This window comes from Myxine glutinosa, chromosome 9 (genome assembly GCF_964187855.1).
Source record: "Myxine glutinosa chromosome 9, kmMyxGlut1.1, whole genome shotgun sequence".
In the NCBI taxonomy this organism is placed as follows: domain Eukaryota; kingdom Metazoa; phylum Chordata; class Myxini; order Myxiniformes; family Myxinidae; genus Myxine; species Myxine glutinosa.
This window is the reverse complement of record NC_136269.1, coordinates 146,789,780-146,816,266: the sequence shown is the minus strand read 5'-3', so window position 1 is coordinate 146,816,266 and position 26,487 is coordinate 146,789,780. Positions and strand designations below refer to the sequence as shown.

At 45.8% G+C, this 26,487-nt stretch overlaps 1 protein-coding gene across 1 annotated transcript in view; it reads left to right on the top strand.

The window, feature by feature from the left end:
- Positions 1–26,487, top strand: part of LOC137434824 (junctophilin-1-like) — a 145,285-nt gene that overhangs the window by 48,801 nt on the left and 69,997 nt on the right. Inside the window, exon 5 of the mRNA XM_078785143.1 lies at positions 12,654–12,772. Coding sequence (XP_078641269.1) covers positions 12,654–12,772 — 119 coding nt within the window. The remainder of the gene's footprint in view (positions 1–12,653; positions 12,773–26,487) is intronic.

The window sequence follows — 26,487 nt, the reverse complement described above, 5'->3', positions numbered from 1 at the left end:
TGGTAGGTATTGCTGAAATATAACCGTTTGTCTTTGCTAATTCTTTAATAAATAAATGTGCATCATAGCCAGCAAGGTTATGAAAGAAGATCGGAATGAAATTAGGTGTTTTACACGCAAGATTACAATCACCATGTGCGGGGCCTCTATATTTTCCGGTGACATGACAATTATCTCTAACCTTAATCGTCTTACCAACCTCCTCCTCATCAATTTCCTCCTCATCAATTTCCTTCTCATCAAATGTCTTTTCACAAATATGGCAGATAGTTGCTCGCTCATATTCTGTTTCTTCTTCTTTTGTTAAAGGCATCATCGGAGTGTTTATTCTTATTATCCTCATTAATCGATTACAGTCCTCCTCTATGTGCTTTATAAACTTAGCCTCCGCATCTTCTCCTCTATAAGTTACTATTTTATCTAACCTACCGTCAATTGATAGGATATAGTAACTAAAACCACACATAGTGTGCTTTTGATATTTCTTCGTGGCTGATTTGTTTGAACCTGAAGTGAGATCATTTATCGGTTGGAGGATACACTCAATGTCGGCATATATCACGAATGGGTGTTTTTTTCCTTTGGCTAAATTTTTGAATTCTATCCGGGTACCTTCTTTCGGTGGTTTAACTACACAGGCAGGATGCTTGCTGCAGAATTCGATGTGTTTTTCCATTCTTTCTGGAGTATAAAAGCAGTTAAGACATCGCCTACAGATGTATTTTTACCGCGACTCTTTCTTACTTGTGTAGAAACTAATCTTTCCAAATTTTTGATGTATGCATAATGTGATTTTTCTTCTGAATGAAATAATAGAAGGTCAATAAATGGTTCACCCCATTTGTAGTTCTCTGAAATTTGAAGCACCTCAATTTTGTTGTCGGGTGTTAAACCAAATACATTAATAACTAAGTCATTCAGCTTTTCTAATTTCTGGATACCTTTCAGTGTTAATGGATAATCTATACCATCATCATTTAACTCATTCCCAAACGGCTCATAATTTGATACCCTGCCAGCATTATCTTTAGCAGGATATTTGTGAGCAATAACAGCCCATTTACCACACTTAAGATCATTATTTTTAACATTAATAACCACCTTTTTATTTTGTATAACCTTCGGTAAAGGAATGTAAGAAGAACCCCGAAGAGGGTCTGATTTTATAACGCGTACATCGATGTAAAGTATTCCAACAATAGTAAATCCGTGACCCACAAGTACCCTTTCTACGTCTTGTTCTTGATTTATAAGGTCATTATAAATGCTCGTTGGCAAGAAATTCTGGAGTGATAAGGTAAAGTAAGGCCTCATAAACATATAAAAGCACTCTCTTTTAACCTTTAATTTTTCAATACCCGGTTCTTCGTTACTCAATTTTTTCAATTCCAGCCATACTCCCATTTGAACTTTAATAGGACTTCTCATCTCAGCCAGAGTATTCTTTAAATATCCTTCAACGCCGGGTTTGACTATTTCAAGCGCCTCGGCTACTGATTGTGGTTGTGGAGGTTTAAACTCAAAACCTTTGTTTTAGTATAGTGTGGAATTATACCAGCAATGTCTCTAGTTGTGTACCCCCCCCCCCACCCCCAAACAGCTTTTTATGTGCTTTTGAGATTTAATATGTCTAGGAAATCTATTCTTCAAGTACCTCTTTTTACAAACAAGACAATATATTTTCTCTCGTTCAAGTGGGACCTTCGTATGTAAAAGTTTGACCGTGTGTTTGAGTGATTTAAGATGAGTGGGATAGCTCCTCTTCAAGACTTTCTTATCACAAACGTGACAATATATTTTTAGCCGCGTCGCAGACGCTGCTCATAGAGTGCCCTCTGCTGTTGTTGTTGTTCTTCTTCTTGTTCTTCTTCTTCTTGTTGTTGTTGTTCTTGCAGAGAAGACAAAACCTCAAAGCTCCACCCATTCTGGGAACCATAGCTCCACCCATTGTGGGAGAGGCTTCATATAAACAAATATCCACCATTTTATTAACTCGCATAGCTTTGAGGCCTGTTTTGTAGGCCTGTGGTGTCTTGCTCTCTCACACAGTTTTCTTTCAAATCAAATTCGATATATCATTTCATTTTTCACAGTCGCTAACATAGTTTTAGACTCGGTTGAAAAAAGAACGTGAAGAAAATCCGATGAAAGTTGCCCTTTATAGCACGAAATGAATTCTCAAAGGCCTGTAACTTCAAGTCCATTGAGATATATATTTTTTAAATCGTGGCATGGTCAGTTATACACCGCCCGAAATAACAGACGGGAAAATGCCGAGATATATTGTTTTTAGCCGCGTCGCAGACGCTGCTCATAGAGTGCCCTCTGCTGTTGTTGTTGTTCTTCTTCTTGTTCTTCTTCTTCTTCTTGTTGTTGTTCTTGCAGAGAAGACAAAACCTCAAAGCTCCACCCATTCTGGGAACCATAGCTCCACCCATTGTGGGAGAGGCTTCATATAAACAAATATCCACCATTTTATTAACTCGCATAGCTTTGAGGCCTGTTTTGTAGGCCCGTGGTGTCTTCCTCTCTCACACAGTTTTATTTCAAATCAAATTCGATATATCATTTCATTTTTCACAGTCGCTAACATAGTTTTAGACTCGGTTGAAAAAAAACGGGAAGAAAATCCGATGAAAGTTGCCCTTTATAGAACGAAATGAATTCTCAAAGGCCTGTAACTTCAAGTCCATTGAGATATATATTTTTTAAATCGCGGCATGTTCAGTCATACACCGCCCGAAATAACAGACTGGAAAATGCCGAGATATATTAAAAATTCGTCCATTTGATGACAATCGTCACGATGAAATATTTAATTTATACGTCGTCACAATAATGTGGAGAGAGGAGCATAGCTTCGTTCACATGTCGCTACACACGAGAAATTGCCGAGATATATATTTTTAAATCGCGGCATGGTCAATCATATACCGCCTGAAATAACAGACGGGAAAATGCCGAGATATATTAAAAATTCGTCGCCACACACGGGAAATTGCCGAGATATATTTTCACTTTGCACAAAAATAACATCAAGTAATCGAATCAATAGGAATGTCCTGTGCCTATAACATCGACGTTATAGGCACAGCTGCATCTAGGCATTGTGTAACATCGACGCGGCTTTTGCTTTAATTAAAACTTTTTGTACTTGTTTTTTTAAATCGCGGCATGGTCAGTCATACACCGCCTGAAATAACAGACGGGAAAATGCCGAGATATATATATTTTGTTTAAATCGCGGCATGGTCAGTCATACACCGCCTGAAATAACAGACGGGAAAATGCCGAGATATATTAAAAATTCGTCCATTTGATGACGATCGTCACGATTAAATATTTAATTTATACGTCGTCACAATAATGTGGAGAGAGGAGCATAGCTTCGTTCACGTGTCGCCACACACCGGAAATTGCCGAGATATATTTTTTTTAAATCGCGGCATGGTCAGTCATACACCGCCTGAAATAACAGACGGGAAAATGCCGAGATATATTAAAAATTCGTCACCACACACGGGAAATTGCCGAGATATATTTTCACTTTGCACAAAAATAACATCAAGTAATCGAATCAATAGGAATGTCCTGTGCCTATAACATCGACGTTATAGGCACAGCTGCATCTAGGCATTGTGTAACATCGACGCGGCTTTTGTTTTAATTAAAACTTTTTGCACTTGTTTCTCATTCAAGCGGACCCATCATCTGTAGCTCTTTAGCCCTGTGTTTGGGGGTGAGCTCATGAATTTTATAATGTTTATATTCACGTTCACAAACGTAGCAATACACCATTTTAATATACTATATTTCTTTAAACTAAAAATCAATTTCTATTTATTTATTATTATTCCTTATTTAAAGGACTACTTTGTAATAGTAAGGGATGAGAGTTCCTATATGGAGGGTAACCGACCGCATGACCCTCGGATTGCGACGGGGTTCCGTGCTTGTTCTCCATGGGGGTTCACATTCGCTGTCATAAATATTCACAAATGTTTACAAACTAGCAATACCAATATTCGCAAAATAATTTTTTCACCATATGGTTACAAAATTGGTTGTTATAATTATTTAATTATTTTTAGAAATTCGAGAAAATCGGGAAAATCATGAAAATGTGAAAATTGTTAATTTTGAAAATCGTGAAATCATAAAATTTGAAAATCATGAAAATGTGAAAATTGTAAATTTTGAAAATCAATTTTTGATTTTTTTAAATTCGTGAAATCTGAAAAATAATTAATTAATTGGCCACTTCCGGTTTGTGTGTGTCACTTCCGGTTTGAGGTGAATTCGTTTCGGTTTTGGAGGCACTTCCTCAGTTTGAGCCAAATGTAGAATTCACACACTACTGTTGGGTCTTCTGGGTACTTTTGGGTCTTCAAGGGTCTTTAGGTCTTTTGGGTGTTTTGGTCCTTTTTGTGGGGGTATATATATATATATATATATGTATATATATATATATATATATATATATATATATATATATATATATATATATATATATATATATAAACCAAAGAAGCATACTCACCCTATGACATGTTACTGACGTCATGTGCATAAATTATACCAACACATCACCTCCAAACTAGGAGGCATCTATATGGCACTCAAGCATTTGCAAAATGAGATTAAAGCTCCATGGTCACAAATAGACGATGGCAGAGATGTCGATCTAGATTTTGCCCTTATTATGGGCTCATCAGGACAACATACTGCTGATCGTTTATTTGTGACCAAAATAAGCCGCTAATAAACACATATCGAATTTCTAGAGTTGGCATTGATGGAGTTGATTTGGCGAGGAAGACATTTGGTGTTAGTTGAGGCTGGAGTGAGAAAGGGTTGGAGAGTTGGTGATTCCGATGGCGTCAAAATGTCGGAGGACTTTGCAGTCAAGCCCCATGATAGTGTCGAAAGAGGGCCCAAGAGTTTCCAGGCTTGACAACCACACAAAGTGCTAGTTCTTTCCAGTCCTTGTCAGATACAGGAGGTTGCCGCCATTCTTCTGCCAGCACAGGTTTTCCTTTGTCAGGTTTTTAAAATTGCTCTTTTGTTGTCAGGTTAATCGGATGAAAATTGACGATTTTTCAAATGAAAATTGATGATTTTAGGAGGTTGACCTTAAGTTGACATTTGATCTCAAAATAAATAGGCTTGTCAGTTGTGACGACCTTTACAACTTGGTAAAGTTTCATGACGATTGGATTGGAATTGTGACCTGTAGACGAAAATAGCACGATACTTGCAAAATCCCAAAAGTTGTTGGCCGATGTTGACCTCAAAAATAATTGGTGGTTGAATTCGGTGACCTGCTATGCAAATCCTCTTAAAATGTCAAGTTAGTCGGATGAAAATTGAGGAGTTTAAAATTTTACAACGTTGTTGACATTTGGCCGATGTTGACCTATTGACCTTTTGACCCAAAAACAATAGGCTTCGTGCTTATGACCAACTCTACCATTTGTTGAAGTTTGGTGAATATCGGTTTAAAATTGTGACCTGTAGGAGATTGACATACAGACAGACAGACAAACAGACAGACAGAATAACGCACAAGATCAATTAATATACTTGAATAATCTTTGATTTTGCAAGTAATAAAAACTTGGTGATGAACACACCAATGAAAGTGGAGGGATGTGTCCTTTACCAATCACCTAGTCTCATTCCTAGTGCATCCTTTATGAACTCAGTGTAACATTGAATCGAGTCCATGCATTAATGCATTTTCATGTATTTGTGCTTTTGGGGGATGTTTTGGGATGTGCCAAGGGCCCCAAAAAATGTGACTTCGTCTCTTCCAGCAGGTGTGTGAGGGAGGTAGGAGGTTTCAGAAATTCCTCAATACAATTATGATTTTGAAATGGATCGAATTTGGGTCTTCGGGGTCATACATTTGGGTCTTCGGACACGGACCTTGTTCCCAAATCCGGAAGTGAACAGATGATGACGGTTCACTGGTTTGATAATATCTCAATACAATCGTCAATTAACATTATATTTTGATAAATTAACACTCTTATTATCATACTAGCCGAAACCCGTGGAACATCCACGGAAGGGAGGATGTGGTGTATGGATGGAGTGTACCATTATGGATGGCATAGGGGATGTGCTTGTCCGATTAAGAGTTCGGAAGAAAGATGAGAATGAAGAGTGCGTATATGAACAACGATCGCCGACACCGGCACAAATGCATGCTCTGGATTGTCCACTCAGTGGACGGCTTGCTTTCGCCTTCGCCTGTCCAATCAGCGGACGGCTTGCTTCGCCGTCGCCCAGCAGATGCCAATACGATGGCGTCGTAAGATGGCGTCGTATCGGCAGTTAATCGGATGCTTTTGGGCCCCAACGTCGGCTAATTCAGATTTTTCGAGTATGGCTGTACGTGATAAACAAAGAGTGCGGTTCGTAGATCGTAAATCCATTAGTGCCATGGGCATCGGGTCACTGGGTGCGGCGTAAAAGGGATAACAAAGTCGAGTCCTTACGCTATTATTATATAGATACAGCAAACGTATATGGCTATGTATGCGACCAAAACGTCTTCTTCTTATTCAAATAAAATTATTAACACCCTCTGAATTAACCCGCTTAATGACGTTTGGACTACTGAGACCCCTCAGACCTTTGACGACCCTTTAATTCCCCCAACACCCTTATTACCAACAAGACTCCTGAAAACCCAAAATACCCTTGAAGACTCAAAAGACCCTGAAGACCCCAAAGATGCAAAACATCCCCAAAGACCCAAAATACCCTTGAAGGCTCTGAGGCTCAAAAAGACCCTGAAGACCCAAATGGCCCCGAAGACCCCAAAGACCCAAAACACCCCGAAGACCCAAAACACCCCGAAAAAGCCAAAGCCTCCAAAGCCAGTCGCCGACTGGGCATCCTCCGTCGTGCGAAGTCCTTCCTTGGCACACCTGAGCTCCTCACCACATACAAGGCTTTCATCCGCAGCTCAATGGAATACTGCTCTCCCCTCTGGGCTGGTGCTCCTGCCTCACACCTAGCTCGTCTTCACGCTGTTGAAACCAAAGCGTTCAGAATCATTGGAATCTCCCGTGATGAAGCTAACTCCGAGGGCCTTTCACTCTCTCACCGCAGGCAGGTGGGTGGTTCTTTCTGTCTTCTACCGACTCCTCTCCGGCCTTGCTCCTCCAGCTCTCTCTGGGCTCTGTCCCCCAAATATTCCTAAAGGTCGCATAAGATCTGCCTGAAACCCTCTTATGGTTAAACTGCCAAAATCAAGACCCTCTGCTCACATTCACTGTTTCATTCCTCTTTTCTCCCGCCTCTGGAACAAACTCCCCCACTCCCTTCAATCCCACTCCTCCCTCCAGGTCTTTAAAACAGCTGTTCACCACCATCTCTTATCTTCCCCCATCCAAAACCTTGATCTTTTCTACCCCCGCTAATTTCACCCCAAATCCTCTTTTTTGAAATACCAACTTCTTTCCTGGAAGTCCTTGGTGTCCTTGTGTTTATACTTCTTCCACCCCCCCCCCCTTGCCTTGCCGCCTCCCCCAAAGCCCTCTCCCTCCCACACATTCCCGATGTCCCTCACAAGTGTTGTGTTTATGTGCTCCCCTTCTCTCCCCATCTTGTCTACCACTCCCCTTTTTATATATTTTGTTTGTTTGTCTGTTTGATTTGTTTGTGTGATAAATGTTAGCTCTTTTACGAGCCTCGATTATGTATACACACAAAATATATATATATATATATATACCACCCTGAACACCCAAAACACCCCCGACGACCCAAAACACCACGAAGACCCAAAAGACCCAAAAAAACCTGAAGACCCAAAAGACCCCAAAGACCTAAAACACCCTGAAGACCAAAAACACCCTGAAGACCACAAAGACCCTTAAAGACCCTGAAGACCCAAAATACCTCAAAGACACAAAATGTCCTTAAAGGCCCAGAAGACCCAAAATAACCCATAGAGCCACAATACCCTGAAGACCCAAAAAGACCCATAGACCCTTAAACACTCAGCGGAACCAAAATACCCAAAAGCCCCTGAAGACACCGAATACCCCAAAGACCCTGGAGATTCAAAAGACCCTGAAGACCCAAAACACCCTGAAGACCCATAAAGACCCTTTACACCCAAAATACCTTTAAATACACCGAATAACCAAAATACCCCAAAGACTCTTAGAGACCTAGAGAAAACAAAAGACCCTTAAGACCCAATAGCCCCTTAAGACCCAAAAGCCCATGAAGATGCCGAAGACCAAAAAGACCCCGAAGACCCAAAACACTCCAAAGACCCAAAATACCCTTAAATGCCCAGATGATCCAGAAGACCCAAAACACAATGAAGACCCAAAACACAATGAAGACCCAAAAGACCCAGAAATGGTCAAATATGCCTATCCCTCTGAAACGACGTGTGGTGAGGCGCGTCGAGTGCGCCGAGTCAAGCTAGTAGTATTAATTTGTGATTGGAATGATGAATGTTGCTGTTTGGAATGAATATATAGAGATATTGACTTTAAAGCAGAATGACGAAATGACGTAAGGGTTTCCATCTGTGACATTTGCAGATTCCCCATTCCCCGAGGACTTGCCAGCCAGGGCATAGTTTTGCCATTGACTGGATATAGAAACATTCAAACTGGGTACGTTTTATGTTCAAGTCCTTCAGGAACCTGCTGTCCATGCCTGACGTTCGACTAAAGGTGGCACAGGAATGTGGAATTCATAAAAATAAAATAAAAATACTTGCATTATTTGCTAACTGGTATCCCCACCCAGGTCATACTGTTCTCTTCAACTGAAGTATCAATCAAACCTGACTTCGCCATTGTTAGATTATCTGTCTTGTTTTAAATGCATCGAGGTCAAGGCTCACAGAGGAGCAAACAGAGGTTGTAGTCAACGAACTAACGGAGGGAAAAGAAGGTGCAAGCAAGGTAAATACAAATAACGTGGAAGAACTGGGGAGGGTTGAGAGAGCAAGTGGAGCAGAGGAGGTCGACAGGACGAGTGGTTGCAGAAAACAGAGACTATCAATTTGTCTGTGATGGGAGCACAGCAGATCTTATGTTTCAGCTCCTTTGTGAGACACGCCATTTGATAAACTAGGGCATGCCCGTACTATATATATATCTAAAATTATATCCCCCCCCCTCTATTTACATGAAATGGTTTGGTCCAAAGCGAACGGGTTGCGAGTACGGTGACAATCCCCCCCCTCTATTTACATGAAATGGTTTGGTCCAAAGCGAACGGCTTGCGAGTACGGTGACAATCCCCCCCCTCTATTTACATGAAATGGTTTGGTCCAAAGCGAACGGCTTGCGAGTACGGTGACAATCTCCCCCCTCTATTTACATGAAATGGTTTGGTCCAAAGCGAACGGCTTGCGGAGTTTGGTAAAGAAATCGCCATAGCTCGGTAACTACTTGTCCGATTAATATGAAACCTTGAAAAGGCACATCCTCAGGTCCCCAGCAATATACCTGGCAAGTTTCAAGTATATCGGACCCGTGGTTGTCGAGAAACAGCGGTCACAGACAAACATACAAACATACAAACATACAAACATACAAACATACAAACATACACACAGAGATTACTGGAATTATAGATAGATGACGGTGAAGTACTGAGATTTTACATTCGCCAATGATGCTACCAAAGTTTGACAATTTCTTTTAAAACAAAGCCAAGTTTTGTGAATCACTTCAGAATACAAGGAGTGTTTATGACATTATACACCACATGGCCAAAAGTATGTGGACACCAGAACATCACACCCGTATGTGCTCATCGAAAATTTCATTCCAAAATCATGGGCATTAATATGGAGTTGGTCCCCCATCTTTGCTGCTACAACAGCCTCCACTCTTCTGGAAAGGCTTTCCCCGAGATGTTGGAACATTGCTGCGGGGATTTGCTTCCATTCAGCCACAAGAGCAATAGTGAGGTCGGGCACTGATGTTGGGCAATTAGGCCTGGCTCGCAGTCGGTTTTCCAATTCATCCCAAAGGTGTTCAATGGGGTTGAGATCAGGGCTTTGGGCATGTCAGTCAAGTTCTTCCACACTGATCTCCACAAACCATTTCTGCATGGACTTCGCTTTGTGCACGGGGGCATTGTCATGCTGAAACAGGAAAAGGCCTTCCCCAAACTGTTGCCACAAAGTTAGTAGCATACAATCGTCTAGAATGTCATTGTATGCTGTCGCGTTAAGATTTCCCTTCACTGGAACTAAGGGGCCTAGCCCAAACCAGGAAAAAGAGCCCCAGACCATTATGCCTCCTCCGCCAAACTTTACAGTTGGCACTATGCATTCAGGCAGGTAGCGTTCTCCTGGCATCTGCCAAACCCAGATTCATCCGTCAGACTGCCAGATGGTGAAGCGTGATTAATCACTCCAGAGAACGTGTTTCCACTGCTCCAGAGTCCAATGGCGGTGGGTTTTGCACCACTCCAGCCAATGCTTGGCATTGCGCATGGTGATCTTATGCTTTAGTGCGGCTGCTCGGCCATGGATACCTATTTCATGAAGCTCCCGACGAACAGTTGTTGTGCTGATGTTGCTTCCAGAGGCAGTTTGGAACTCGGTAGTGAGTGCTGCAACCGAGGACAGACGATTTTTCCATGCTACTCACCTCAGCACTCGGCGGTCTCGTTCTGTGAGCCTGTGTGGCCTACCACTTCGCGGCTGAGCTGTTGTTGCTCCGAGACATTTCCACTTCACAATAACAGCACTTACAGTTGACCGGGGCAGTTCTCGTAGGGCAGAAATTGGACGAACTGACTTGTTGGAAAGGTGGCATCCCATGACGTTGCCACGTTGAAAGTCACTGAGCTCTTCAGTATGGCCCATTCTACCGCCAATGTTTGTCTATGCAGATTGCATGGCTGTGTGCTTGATTATATTGCTACGGTTTTGAGATTGGCACATATTGATCATTAAAGGTTCAAGGGTTTCCCCCCATAGTTAGTCCACAAGCAACATGTAGGCCACCTTAGAGTATTAGTTATGTCATAGTATGTGTAAGTATAGGCCATTTCCACTAGTAATATCTGCATTGTGTAAAGACATGTGTTTAGGTCCTGCTCATTTTTGCGTCCACCCTCCAAGTTCCACCTCCATGGGCATAATTGATCCCGCGCCCCATTTGGCTGATCCCTCAGTTTGTTTCGGTTTGGTTACCCGCAGCATTTATTACGCTTTGGCTGCCAGCAGCATTCGCTGCCCTTTGTTCGCTCACTAGTCGAGTAACACGAGGTAGGCCTAAGAGGGAGGAGCGTGGGGTCGGGGTGGGGCGGTGTCAAGGCAGCGCGTCAGAGGCGATGACAGTAGGGCCACCAGCCACCCAGGGCTCTAAGGGCATGGCGTGACAGGGCGTGGTAAGGCGCGTCTGGTAAGTGCTAGAAGGTTCGCGGGGCATGCCTATAAAAGTCTTGGCACAAAGCCCTTGAACAGGACTGTATCGAGAGGACTTGCCAGCGAGCTTATGCACGAGAACTTACCAAGAGGACTGAAGCCAAGCACTTGTATCAAAAGGACTTGAAGGAATCGCACTTTGGCAAGAGGACTTTTACGGCGAGTGCATTGAGAGCCCTTGATTGTATTGGCGTTTCGAGGCTTGGAACGGTATTCGTTTATTTCGTACGCGGCTACAGCCAAGCCAGCTGATAGCGAATATTCCAGCCACGTGGATAAAACGCGGTGATAGCCTACGAGTGATTAACCACCAGAGCCCTCCCCTACCGTTCGCCCCGCAAGTAGCCCAGTGCGTCCCAACGGCACCATACAAACTCCTCCCTGCTATTGGAATCCATCTTCACGGTACGAGCTGGGGACCGGAGAGAGAGAGCTGCACGGAGGCCATCCCTGGATGCGCTGGTGACCATCAACCTGTTCATCTGCAATCCCCGTGTGAGTGTCTGTGTGTGAGATGGGCCCGTTTGTCTGGGATGTAAGTTAAGACTGTTATTAAGGCTGCACTGTGTCCTCTTCTGCTGAACCATTGTAAATAGTGTGAATAAATCTTGTTATTCCTTTTCTTCCAACTCGACCGCTTCTGTGATTTCCATCATTGGGTAAGCGTGGCACGAATAAGAACCGCTTGGATCGGGGTCTAGTAATTGATAACGGCTCGGCTCACTGGTTCGCTACCGCTCGGCGTATCCACCAACACCCGTGATTCGGGCGAGGTTTATCTCCTCGTTTCAGGGCAGCGCTAGTACTTAGGTAATAGCGAATCTGGTCCTACAACCCTATATAGCGCTGTCCAGAAAGGACGTCATAGGCCTCGGGTCACGCCTGGTCAGTCAAAGACAAGGGGACTAATCCCCCCTTGGTAAGGGGAGAAGGCCGGCGTTGAGATCCGCAACAATATATACCTGTCAACAATGGGTGTGGCTTAAACAGCCGAATACACTAATTAGAAAGGGTGTCCGTATACTTTTGGCCATGTAGTGTATGTAAGAAAGGCAAAGGAGATATTCCACAAATCCCAAAAGTGAGTTTCCAAGAAGTATTGTTGCCTATCTTTAATAATATAATTTGGATAGTTTAGCTTATACATTAAAAAAAATTGTTCCAAATGCATCATGATCGATTCAGTTATGGATTGGTGGGTTTTGACGCCCCTCTCTCCCCATAGATCGTCCCATGCTCGAGCAAAGGCTGAAGCTGCAGATGCGGCTGCAGGTGCTGCTCAAGAAGCCTGCCACCTGGCACGGATGCTGGCCAAGGACTTGTGCCCGGATTTCCACCAACTGGGTATGCAATATTACCAAAATGTCACATAACTGTGCCAAATCGATCTAGAAAGTGATTAATCAATAATCGTCTCACTGTTCAACTTTACATCTGCTTCTATAGCTGGTGATTACATTTGTATTGTCTTTGGCATTGTGCTGTCAGACATTCTTTCTTTTCCTGCATTTCTTTGTGAGTAGTTGGGGCTTTCAACATTTAGTTGTTGCAATCACTAGATGTTCTGGTCATTATAAATCACTGGTTGGTGGTTGTCATTGCATTTTGACACTTTTCAGGAAAACAAGTTTTAAAATGACATTTGTTTGGTGAAGTGAACATTAGAGGACTTTCTTTACAATAATATCTGTATCATTTTCTCATTTAGTAGAATGCAGTCGATTAATGTTGTACAAAACAATTTGGCCATCTACATAAGCTTGGATGATGACACTGTTTTTGGAGTTTTAACTCCATTGCAGTCATTTGTTGGGTCTCAGCAGGAGTGAGGGGTGTACGGCATGAGTAAAGGTTTGAGATTAGATATGGGGTTCGTGTGCGAGCGATATCTCAGTTTGGTGGGAACAGAACACTTTCCTGTGGATCCAACTTCCTCAGTCAGTCTTCAACCTCATTCCTCCATCTGGGGTTCATGACAGCTGTTCACCACCATCTTAGGTCATCCCCCAGTCATAACCCTGATCTTTCCTACCTCATTAACCCTTCCCAAGCTTTCCTTCTGGGTTTCCAGTTTTTATTTTCACTTCTGTGATTGAGAGTCTGAGGCTGTACATTCCCAGGGGCAGATCTAGGATTTCCAATAAAGGGGGGGGGGGGGGGGAGCGCAACTGATGAGAGCGAAGCAGTAACGCGAGGGCCGAAGGCCCGAAGCCTGTAGAGGGGGGTCCGGGGGTCCTCTCCTGGGAAAATTTGAAAATTATCCTCCTCCAGATGCGTTTTCCTGCAATCTGGGGACAAATATTCATGCCTCAATTTTCGGCATTTTATCCCCGTATCTTTTGATTTTGGGGATTGATTTTGAAAAACGGGATTCAAAATTAGACGGAAAACATACACAGTCAGACTGAAAAAGTACTTGTGTACGAGATAAAACAGAAAGATTTATTTAGCAGACATGCTCGGTCATGAGGGTTTATGAATGATTATCCAGAGCATCACATGATGTAAATAATTAATCCACAGTCACTGAAATCCTCTACCCATGGATCAATACAATGGGACCAGTTTTAAAATCACCACTGATTCATCAAATCAAACGCGTCCTTGTCGCAACTGTCTAGTTTTATTTGACTTTTCACCGAGTGGATTTACGAAGAGCATCCTCCGTGGATATCTATTGATGTATGTGTTGTTAAAACGTTTTATTTTATTTGTTAAAACCAAATAAAGGTTTTATTTGTTAAAACTAGATCTTTGCGCAGTGACGCAATGTTGCTCTTAAATAAATTTCATATCTTAGTCCTGGTCAAATGAATAAACCATTGTCACAAGCATTTTATTTACCTGTCGAAGGGCCAGGCTGCATGTCATTGTCATCATCAGGTGGTTTTTGGGACAGGGTGGTATTAGCCATGGTAGTCTCGATCAGACCTGTTGTTTCACCATCATCACATTGTTGCGGCGCCAGGCTATTTGGAGCTGAAAGAAAAATAGAACAGCCCATGTAGGTTGACTAAAAACCCACAAATATTTTTTTTCTAAAAATCCGAAACCCACTTATCAACATGATAAACAACAACAACAACATGCATTTTAAAAGGCCATTTTCCCTGCTAGAGCGGGGGTTAGCCTTGCGGTCCCCATGACGATCTTCTCCATTTTGCCATATTTTCTGCATCTCTCCTTGTTAATCCCCTTGCCCGCATTTCTTCTTCCACCATCTTTAGCCAAGTCTTTCTCGGTCTTCCCCGTCTTCTACTTCCTTCTACATTCATTTCCATCACTCTTCTCAACCAGTCACTTTCATCCTTCCTCAACACATGACCAAACCATCTCAACCTGTTCCTCTTCACAGCATCAATCACAGGCTCTATTCCCATCATCTTTCGCAATTCATCATTTGTCTTCCTCTCTCTCAACGATACTCCGCACATCCGTCCAACCATTCGCATTTCCACCCTTTCCAACCTTCGTTGCTGCTCTACGTTCATTACCCATGTCTCGCTCCCATAAATCAAAACACTTCTCACACATGCAGCATACACCTTTCCCTTCAGCTTCAACGACACTCCCCTCATCATCAGCATGCCACTCAATTCCCGAAACTTCTTCCATGCACATCTCACTCGAGCAACCATTGCCGAGTCTGATCCACCTTCTCCATTCAGCATGTCTCCGAGGTAGCAAAATGTTTTCACACCTTCCAGCGTCACGCCGTCTCCAAGATCCAACTCAACATTTCCTCCATCTGCAGCTCCCTCTGTGCACACCTTACATGTGAATGTAGCTGCCACACTGGTTAATGACCCTCTCAGACCACTACATTTTTGATGAACCCACTCAGCGCACATTGTACACTGAATGGAGTTCACTCCGACACCCTTCCTACACACAGCACAGGGCCACTTCCCAGTTTTTGCCACCTCACCACATGTTTTACCACTTGCCATCACCTTCGTCTTTCCGATATTCACCTTCAGACCTTTTGTCTCCATACATTCCTTCCACGTGTTCATCTTTTCCTTCAGTCCATCCATACTTTCCGCAATCGACACCAGATCATCTGCATACAACAACTCCCACGGTAAACCCTCCTTTACGTTCTGAGCCAGCACCTCCATCACAGCTACGAATAGTAGTGGACTTAGTACCGACCCCTGATGCACTCCCACCTTCACCTCAAACTCACCACTGTTCCCGTCCTTCGTCCTTACAGCTGTGCGCGCTCTTTTGTAAATTGCCATCACTACTCTGATCAACCATTCCTCCACTCCTAACTTCCTCAATGCCCATGTCAATACTTTGCGTGGAACCCGATCGAATGCTTTCTCCAGATCAACAAACCCAAGAAACAACTTCTTCCTCTTCTCCATGTACGTCTCCTGCAACTGCCTCACAATGAAAAGCGCGTCTGTCGTTCCTCTTCCTGGCATGAATCCAAACTGCATTTCGTCGATCTTCACTTTCTTCCTTATCCTCCTCTCCAACACCCTTTCCAATACCTTCATTCCATGCTCCAATAACTTTATCGCTCGGTACGAGCCACACTCCAGAGGGTCACCTTTCCCCTTGTATAGAGGGACGAGGGTACTCAGTTCCCAATCCACTGGAATGCGGCCTTCTTTCACCACCAGATTACAGATCTCTGTCATTCTCTTCACACCCCAACTTCCTGCTGCCTTCAACATATCTCCCACAACTCCCGTCGGCCCTCCCGCTTTTCTACCCTTCATTGCTTTTATCGCTTCCTCAACTTCCTTCTCAGTTATCTTCTCTGCCGGTCCTAAAACTGGGTTACTCTCTATGTTGCCATCCCATTCATTCTCTGTATTCAACAGCATTTCCATATATCTTTTCCATCTTCCTTTAATTCCATCTGGGTCGACAACGATTTGTCCCACTTCATCCTTCAAGCAACTCACCCCCATCACATCACACCTCTCTTTCGCTATCTGCTTTGCAATCCTGAATACTGTTTTCTGACCCTCTTCCGAATCCAAGCGTTCTCCGAACATTTTCCTACATGCCTCCTGTGCCTTTGCTACCTCTTTCTTTGCAGCCTTCCTGGCTGCCTTATAACTTTCATGCTCTGCTGTTTCTGCTCCCGTACCCTTCGCCTTCTGCCACTCCTTGAACTTCTTCCTCTTCTCGTCAATCCTCTTTCCAACTTCATCATCCCACCACCATGTTTCCGAGTGCCTCGGTGGTCCTTTTGTCCATCCACATACCTCACCAACGGCTCCCAACAGACTAGCTTTCATTGACATCCAACCACTTTCAAGCTCAACCACATCATCCTCGACCCTACTCAGCCTCTCTTTTAATGCCTCCCTTACTGTCAGCTCTTTCAACCTCCACACCTTCATTCTCGGTTGGTACTTCACCCACCGAGCTCTCCTCACACCTTTCACCCTTATGTCGCAGACAACCAAGTGGTGCTGTGAAACAGCCTCCTCCCCCGGGATCACCTTTGTGTCCCGGAGGTGCCCCCTATCTCGCCTACGCACCATCAGGTAGTCAACGGTTGTCGTCGACCCACCTGACGTGTATGTAACAAGCTTATTATCCTCTTTCTGGAACTGAGTATTACAAATCAACAAATCAGCTCCATCAGCAAACTCCAAAATCCTTTCACCTTCTCCATTTCTCACACCATATCCGTAACCCCCATGAACTCCGTCAAAACCATCCATACTCCTTCCCACATATCCATTTAGGTCTCCTCCTACCACAACAACTTCCTCATCTTTCACGTTTTCCATCAGCTTCTCTATCGCACACCAGAACTTGTCCTTCTCTTCATCGCTTCGACCAACCTGCGGAGCATATCCCGAGATGACGTTCACCAAGAGCTTTCCAATCATCATTTTCACCATCATCAACCTATCACTCACTCTAATCACACACACCACACTGTCTACAAACTCCTCAGAAAACAGAACACCAACATCATTCATGCCCTCCAGGCACCCTTGCCACACAAACTTGTATTTCTGTCCCTGCCTACCCTTCACCATTCTCACACCACTTCCCTTCCATCTCGTCTCTTGCACACAACATATGTCCACTCTTCTTCTGACCAATACTTCCACCACTTCTCCTGATCTCCCTGTCATTGTCCCTACATTCCATGTCCCAAACCTCAGAAACCGATCTCCACTTCGGGCTGTACCCTGCCCACATGTAGTTGTAATTGTCATGGTTCTCTTTTTGAGGCAATGTTTTTTATGGCTGGATGCCCTTCCTGACGCCAACCCTCTTAGTCGCCTCTTACGACACGCAGGGATATGGCGTACCTATTCTTATCCAGGGTACACACTACTTATCAACATGATGTTAAAGCATAAGTCTGGGCCGCCCTTATGGGCTACTGTACCTGAATCCGATCTCATGTGTTGTTGGTCACGTGGAGTAGGGTTCTCATCGGTTGTAGCCTGGACATCAGGGAGGTCGTTGGCACCTTCATGACTTTCCTCCACTCGAGCTGAATAAAACACAGAAATCTCACAAAAAGCTGCGGAAAGCAGATCTACAAAGTACTTCTCTAAAGTATATAATAGGACCTAGCAATATTCAACTAACATTCAGTCTGAAAGAACGTAGTTTGGAAGGAAGATCTCCATAAAATAAACCGAGGGTGTCGGCCTACTTGATGAAAAATCGGTACTATTGGCCTGGTTTAAGCCTGTTACCGGTTACACTTACCCTTCTTGGGTGGAAACATATCGAATAAAGTACGCTGTTTATTCGCGCGTTTCTCTGACATGATGTTAAGCCAAATGTCCACTAGACGATTTTTACAGTGATCGACGACATATTTCGAGACGAAACAGCTGTGGGTTCAGCAACCAGCTCCCCGTCTCCCCCTCCGCCCAGGAAGAAACCCAGGAAGCACTCAGAACTGTTCACACGAGGTTTATTATATGAGCTAATACATGCATGGAATATCTCAGTCTATGAGCCAAGGAGACTATCTCTGATGCACGGCAGCACGACCCACATTGGCCAGTAGCAAGTCGCGATGCGCACAATACACCAGGGATGCCTCGATGCCATACACTGACATCTTAAAGTTCTCCCCGCCAAACCGGCCATATACATAGTCCACAGCAAACCCCCCTTCCCCTCCCCTCATCTCAGACTGAGAAATCAAAGAGGTGGCCGAGACAGATTGAGAGAGAGATAAGGACATTGGGAGAAAGACAAGAATGCTTGAACAAACCATAAAGTAATAACAACTCATTTCAGGGGGAGAAAGGCTTACAATATTTTGGCCTTGGCAACGATAAGGCTGGATGGGAAACGGAGAGACAATATACAAAGATGTCTGCTTTCTGCACTGCGCGGACCCCCCACCGTCAGGTTGTCTGGGTCGCCTCCAAATTGCATTTGTCATTTATGGTCTTAGACTGCCCTCCAGAGGATTGCGAGGGTATAGCAAGGGGGAAATATCAATATTCAGGCGCACCTTGGTTTGGGAGTAATGAGTAAGCTCATCCCTGCCACCGCACAGCCATAGCCAATCTCCACATGTTGACAATTTCTAAAACTATTCTATCACACAGTGTGTTATCTTCTGAAATTATATTGGTTAAGCGCAGCACCAGCGGCGACATCAACGTTTAGGCAGCTAGACAAAAACGGCACGTTCTAAAAACAAAATAAGGGGGGGGGGCGCTTGCCGCTTGCGCCCCCCTCTAAATCTGCCTCTGATTCCTTATTTGTCCAAGTCTCTCTATTTTGTTGCTCAATGCTGCTGTTGGTGTTTCCCATCTCTTTCTACAGTTTATTTGTTCTGTTGATGATGCAAAAATAGATGCAAAATTGAGGAGGAGTTTTGTGAGGCTGTGGTGGACACTGGAGTCAGTGACACCATTATCAATCCGAGTGTGCTAGACCAGAGTGTTTGAGGCTGGGATAAAATTGATAGGGTAGAAGGACACAGCCTCGAACTGGTTACGGGGGCGACGGCGCCAATATTGGGACACGGAGTGGTGAGGATGGAGTTGGGTGGTCTGGAGGTCAGCGTGGTGGCATGCGTGGCGGAGGTGTGCGATCAGTGTCTGCTGGGATTGAGTTTCCTGGTGGAACAAGACTGCCAACGAGACCTTGGGCATGGTCATATGTGGTTGGGCACTGAGAGGCTGCAGTTGGTGGGACTGGGGAATGACGAGGAGGTGCAGGGGACGTGGCTGGAGGTGCCACGCACTGTGACCGTGCCTCCCAGGTCCGAGGCAGTGGTGATGGTGGAGTTAGCAGCAGGTGCTCAACCCATTGGCCAGCTGGGGCTAGTGGAGTCGTGGTCCTCGCAGGGGACCGAGGGATTGATAGTGGGTCGCACTCTCGTAGACACCCATGGGCCTATGTTGGCAGTTCGGCTACTCAACTTGTCCGATAGCCCTCGCACTGTAAGGGGCGGAGCCATCGTAGCCAAATGCAGTAGTGTAGTAGAGGTCACCGGAGGAAGTGGATCCACACGCTTGCCAGTACAGCCGGAAAAAGGGGAAAATTTGGGGAAATGTGATTGGCCAGAGGGAGTACGGGACATGATGACACGCTCTGAAGAGGGCCTAACATCGGAGCAGGTAGAGACATTGCACAATTTGGTTGGTAAGAACTTGGATGTTTTCTCTCTCTCTCCCGAGGATGTTGGATGCACGAGCCTCGTCAGGCACCAAATTAGTACTGGTGAGGCTCGGCCTGTTCGCCAACCGCCAAGGCGGCTCCCTTTCGCTAAGAAAGAGGAGGCAGAAGAGCAGGTGAGAAAAATGAAAAATGCCGGACTTATCGAGCCCTCGGTGAGTCCTTGGGTGTCACCCATTGTGCTAGTGAAAAAGAAGGATGGGACCACTCGGTTCTGTGTGGATTATCGCCAGCTCAATCACGTGACACTCAAAGACTCGTATCCCCTGCCAAGGATTGATGACACCCTCGATGCTGTTTCAGGCTCAAAATGGCTTTCGACATTGGATTTAAAGAGTGGTTATTGGCAGGTGGAAATGGATAAAGCAGTGAGAAAGAAAACAGCGTTCACCACAGGAAAGGGTCTCTGGCAGTTTGATGTCATGCCTTTTGGATTGTGCAATGCCCCTGCCACGTTTGAGTGTCTGATGGAACGTGTTTTAATGGGCTTACCGTGGCAGACTTGCCTTGTCTATCTGGATGACGTATTGGTCCACGCTCTCACATTTGAACAGGCTGCTAAAAATTTGTCTGAGGTATTTGGGAGATTAAGGGGTGCCGGGTTGAAATTGAATCCGAGCAAGTGTGAAATTTTTAGAAGATAGGTGACTTACCTGGGTCACGTGATTAGTGAGAGCGGCGTGGCCACTGACCCTGGGAAAGTAAAATCAGTAAAAGAGTGGCTCGCCCCCAAAAATGTAAGGGAAGTCAGAGGATTTTTGGGCCTCTGCTCTTACTACAGGAGATTTGTGGCAAATTTCGCAGAAATTGCAAGACCCTTGCACAAGTTGACAGAGAAAGGAGCCACATTCATATGGTCAGAGAGCTGCATCGAGGCATTCAGTCACTTAAAACAACGTCTGGTGGAGGCCCCAGTTTTGGCATACCCGACGGATGATGGCAATTACATCCTGGACACAGATGCGAGCCAGGAAGGATTGGGAGCTGTGTTGTCGCAAATGCAACAGGGAGTCGAGAGGCTTATTGCGTATTACAGTCATGCACTTTCGAGGCCCGAACGAAATTATTGCGTTACCCGCAAAGAACGATTGGCCCTACTGTCTGCAGTTGGACACTTTCATCCTTACCTTTATGGGATGGAGTTTGTGATCCGAGTGGATCATGCCTCCTTGCAATGGCTTCTTTGGTTCAAAGAGCCGGAGGGACAAATTGCAAGGTGGCTTGAGAGGCTGCAGCAGTTTCATTTCACTGTGAAACATCGGCCCGGCAAAGCACATGCCAATGCAGACGCTCTCTCTCGGTGCCCCTGTTGGGAGGCACAGTGCAAATTTTGTGACAGGCAGGAAGCCAAGGATCCAATTGGGCAGGCCCAAATTGATGCATGCCTATATGCAGCGAGAGTGACCAGGCGAACTTTGCCACAACCACCACCTGAATTGAACGATGTGAGTTGGCGAGAGAGTCAAAGGGACGATCCTGTTTTGGGGCCCCATTTTCATTGGCTAGAGGAGGACAAAAGACCTTCTTGGGAAGAGATTGCTCCACGCGGAGCACAGGTAAAGGCCTATTGGGCACAGTGGCAGATGTTGGGGTTGAAAGATGGCCATTTGTTTATAAAATGGGTCACACCAACAGGCGATGTAGCTTCCTGGTTGATAATTGTACCAAACAAATTGAAGGAAGTGGTTATGGGACTAGGATGATGGGACATTTGGGCGTGGCCAAAACTTTGTCCAAATTGCGGCAGAGGTTCTACTGGGTGAATTTGGGCAGGGACATTCAAGATTGGGTGAGATCCTACGACCTCTGCCGCGGTAAGAAGGGACCCCCACGTGCGCGCAAGGCCCCGCTCCAGGTGTACAACGTAGGAGCATCACTTGAGCGGGTGGCAGTAGATGTGGTGGGGCCCCTGCCAACCACCCGCCAAGGGAATCGGTACATTATGGTGGCAATGGACTACTTTACCAAGTGGCCAGAAGCCTACCCATTGCCCAACCAGGAAGCCCGGCTGGTAGCTCCAGTTCTAGTAGAGGGATTCCTCTCCCGATTTGGCGTTCCCAGGGAGCTACACACCGACCAGGGCCGGAACTTTGAATCCGCGCTCCTGCAGGCGGTGTGCGAGCTCCTCCAAATTCATAAGACCAGGACAACCTCTCTTAGGCCTCAATTGGATGGGCTGATGGAGAGGTTCAACCGGACATTGTTGACCCAATTGGCCCTCTTTACATCCAAACACCAGCAGGATTGGGACGAGCACCTCCCCTTTGTAGCACAGCATGCGACCACTCGGTGCACCCCCGCCATGTTGATGTTCGGTAGGGATATGCGAGTCCCCACAGATTTGTTGTTGAGACTGTCACCAGAGGAACCGGGTGAAGCATCTGTGGAAAGCTATGCAACCAATTTGAAAAAGAGCATAGAAAAGGCTCACGAGTTTGCAAGGAAACAAATTGGCTTGGCTTCCGAGCATATGAAAGTGCGGTATTACGCTCGGGCACACTCACCTCGGTTCCTTCCTGAAGACCTTACTGGCTCTACTGGCCCCGGAGGTGGAAGGGTGTGTGTCCAAAACTCACCTCACCCTGGAAGGATCCAGGGGTGGTGCTTCGACAGGTGACTGATGTGGTATTCAAAATTCAGATGGGCTGCATGCCCTTCCACAGATAGTTCACAGGGATAGATTGATCCCCTACCTGGGTCCAGAGGCTCCTGGGTGGTTTGGAAAGGTGAGGGGGAATTAGGTGTGGTGGATGGCACTCTTGGACCCGACCAACCTGCAACTACCTTCACTTGAGGTAAGTGCTTGGATGTGTACTATCCCAGGCTTCAGGACTTGCTTTGTAAATTGGGACATGTAATTTGGAGAAGGGGGCGGGTGAGAGTGATGACATGGCCGGTGGGGGGATTGGAATGTGTGCCACAGTGTCCTGTGGGTGGCGTTTGTTTATGTGTAGAGGTCTTGTGTTTTTATGTGGTCGTGAGGGTGGAAACTGAATATGAATGACTGTGATTATTGAAATGTGCTTTTGAAATGTGTTGGTGAACTGTGAATTAGGGATTTCACATAGTGGCAGGCCATGGCAACGCCTCTTTTATAACATCTTCTCTTGAAATATGTGTTGGAGAATTGAATGGCAGCGGGGGAGGAAATGTGTTTTGTGGATTTTGTGGGTGGGGAAGGTGTGTGTGTCTGCAGGTACAGATCAAGCTCTAGAGGAGTGATGACTGCGGCTCCCCTCTGCAGCAATTACCCCTGGCAGCCAGTGGTGTCTGGAAATTAGAGCCTGTCGGTGGTGGAGTCTGTTGGGCACCCTGGGGTGAGAGAATCCCGGCGACTCGTGAGGCTGCAAGGAAGCAGGAGGCAACGGGGCCTGGTGTGTGGAGACCCCCACCGGCGGGGTAAAAGCGCAAGGAGCTGTTTAGCTGTCACGGAGCCAAGAGGTAAGGGGGGGGGGGGGGGGTGACAAAGTTGTAAGTCGAGTGACTTGTTTTGGGGCCTGCGGGCACCACAGCCTGAAGTGCTCCACCATCTTACTTGTGCGATACCTCACCGATGCCTAGTAGAGATTGCACACACATGTGTATAACATCTATGCCATGGTCCTGCAGGGGGGTGGGGGGGTGAAATAAGTGCTTGGTAATGATTTTTGGTGTTTTGATGATTTTTGGAATGTGTATGAGTGGTTATGGGATTTGTGTTGAATGAATGCGGGCGAAATGCACCGAGGCATGTCACTCACCTGTAACACCAGGACAGGGCCTGTGGAAATTTGGGGTGCATTGAGATGGCCCCGCAGGTAATGTTGAGTCTTGTGGCATCCACCGGGGGACGCAGTCTGTAGGAAGGGGTTGTCCAAATGTTTTAGGAATTTTTTAAATTTTGCAAATTTTTGGTTCAGGTTTGTGGTTAAGTTAGTTTTTTGCATGTTGTTGTTTGTTTCCTCCCTCCGCAGGAATGATGAATTATAATTTTTGTAAATACTTGAAATGTGATGGTTGTTTAAGGGGATAGCATGTTAAGGAGAATAGGCAGGCAGCTTCAGCTCACTTCCCACAGCCCTCCTGATTTATTTCATTTATTTCATAGGCTAATTAAGTGTGAGACAGTAAGTGTTAAGACTGGAATGGTAGCGTCTGCAGTGAACCTAGCAGGGGCTATGGTTTTGGGGGGGCGGGGGGGGGGAGGTGTTATGAATTTTGGGGTAGTGACAAATATAGAGTTAGGTAGATCTGTGTAGGTATCGTGCTCTGGTTGTCGTGATAGGGAACCCCACATGTAATTTCAGTTTAGGCAGTTTGATCGGATTAAGTGTTTATTCGTTCCCGTCACAAGGGGGCGGGGCTTGTTAACTAGATTAGGGCATTAGGGTAAAGTTCCCTTGTACGTCATTCCCTCTGTGATCATTCCTTTGTCCCGTATGGCAACGCACCATAGACATTAGTTAGGCCCATTAGTTACACCACACACACTACTTAAATCCCCCTCCACCACAACAACAATAAAACCCACCGGAAGCCAGTTCGCAGCACTGCCGATGGGATACCACCAGTGACATCACCACAAAGCACACATCGTGCAGGGAGGCCAGGAGCCATTGTCAGAACAACCCCTTCGGGCGGGAGTTGACCAACCGGAAGGCAGGAGCAAGGAGTGACCCGCTGATTGGTGGAAGGAAGCGACGAACTGATTGGCCACTGACCGATGGCATGAGAGAGAAGTGACGCGGCCATTGATGTAGGGTTGAGCGTGTGATGTTGGCCGGCGGGGATTGGTACAGAGGACCGGTGACGTCACGGGGCGGCCAATAAAAGGACGAGGAGACCGACATTTTGTCCCTTCTGCTCTCTCGGTTTTTGGACTGCTCTCTTGCGCTTGGACATTCGGCTTGCCCTGGACTCTCTTCTCTTCTTGCCCTCCAGCATTGCTCTCTGACCCTGGACCCTTGCTTGTTGGGCGAAGATGGACGGTGGAGAGACGTTGGAGCACTGACGATCCTCCTTCCCTGCGTTCATGCATGGGACCTTGCGAGCGATCGCGCGGGGACGCGAGGCCTGCCGCAGCAGCGTAAGTTGGCCTTTCTTCCCGCCAACACCAGTGCCGCGGCCAGCCTGACGATCCCTGACATCCAGCCAGACAGAGATAAGCCGCACCACACACACGCCCGACGACCTCTTTAATTTATTATATATTCTCCCTTGTGTTTTGTTTCAGACGTCTGGTGTGAGGGATCCCGATTTAGGAACAACATGTATTTACCGTCGCATTCTTGTTATCGGGTTCTGTTTAATAAACCTGTTTACTTTTGTACATAATTCCGTTTTTGCTTGAGTTAATCTCCACAGGTTTGAGGGCTGCCATCGGAACCATGAGGTAAGGAACTTCAGCATCCTCACCATCCTCACCCTCCTCACCCTCCTCACCCTCCTCACCCTCCTCCTTATCCTCCTCCTTCCCCGCGTGTATGAACTCTGCCATATTTGAACTGAACGCCTTCGGAGTTAAAGATTGCTCAGTTAATCTGTTTCCTTGGTCGGTTTTAATCGCGAGGAACACGACAATATATATAGTAGCAAAAGTACCCGTCAATGATGGGGGGGGGGGGGGGTGCATAAATGTCTCACCTGAAATTAGCAATTTCCTTTGGAGTGTGTATTGATAGAAATAGGAATTCAGTGTAAATATTGTTACGGACCGCGGATAAGATGTTGTTTTGCCGAGCGGATGGCACTGCGGCCGAACAGTTACCCCGACTAACCCGATTCCTGGACGTTGGCCGAAATCGCGCCACAGGTATTCAATTTGGAAACCTCTAAAGTGACCGAATGTAAAGAGGAAGAAGAAGAAGACGTACAGAAGAGTAACAGGATTTATTATTTACACACACTAAGCAAAAGGAGCAGTCAAGGTTATATACAGGGAAAATGGAAAAAGCAGGTGACACAGTGCAAATATTAACTTATACAAGCTTAATTAATACCCAGGGACAAGACACACAGAACAAACTCACGTACACAAAAGGATGGAAAGGCAGGGATGGTTTGGGACGGCAGAGGAGGGTCCAGGCAGATGGTAGGCGTCGAGGTCCGGCTCCAAGCGCGGGCTCCGATCCACGCTTTGGGGTCGAGGCGAAAACCCGGCAAACGCAGCCTCGCGTCTCACCGACCGGTGATAGGGCCTAGAGGGTGTCGGCCTATTGCCGCAATACAGGCACCCCCTTACGTCTCTCTCTCTCAGTCTTGCTAGATCCCGCCTCTCGTTCATGCCTTCTCACCGCCCTTGTACCTACTTTGTTCAGCTCTCGCTCTCATGAACCTTCAAGCAACTCCCTTCACAGAACTCTCACTTCAGAACTCCCTCTGTAGAACTGCTCGTGGGGCTCCCTCACTCATCTCTCTCTTGCGCGATCTTCGCACGA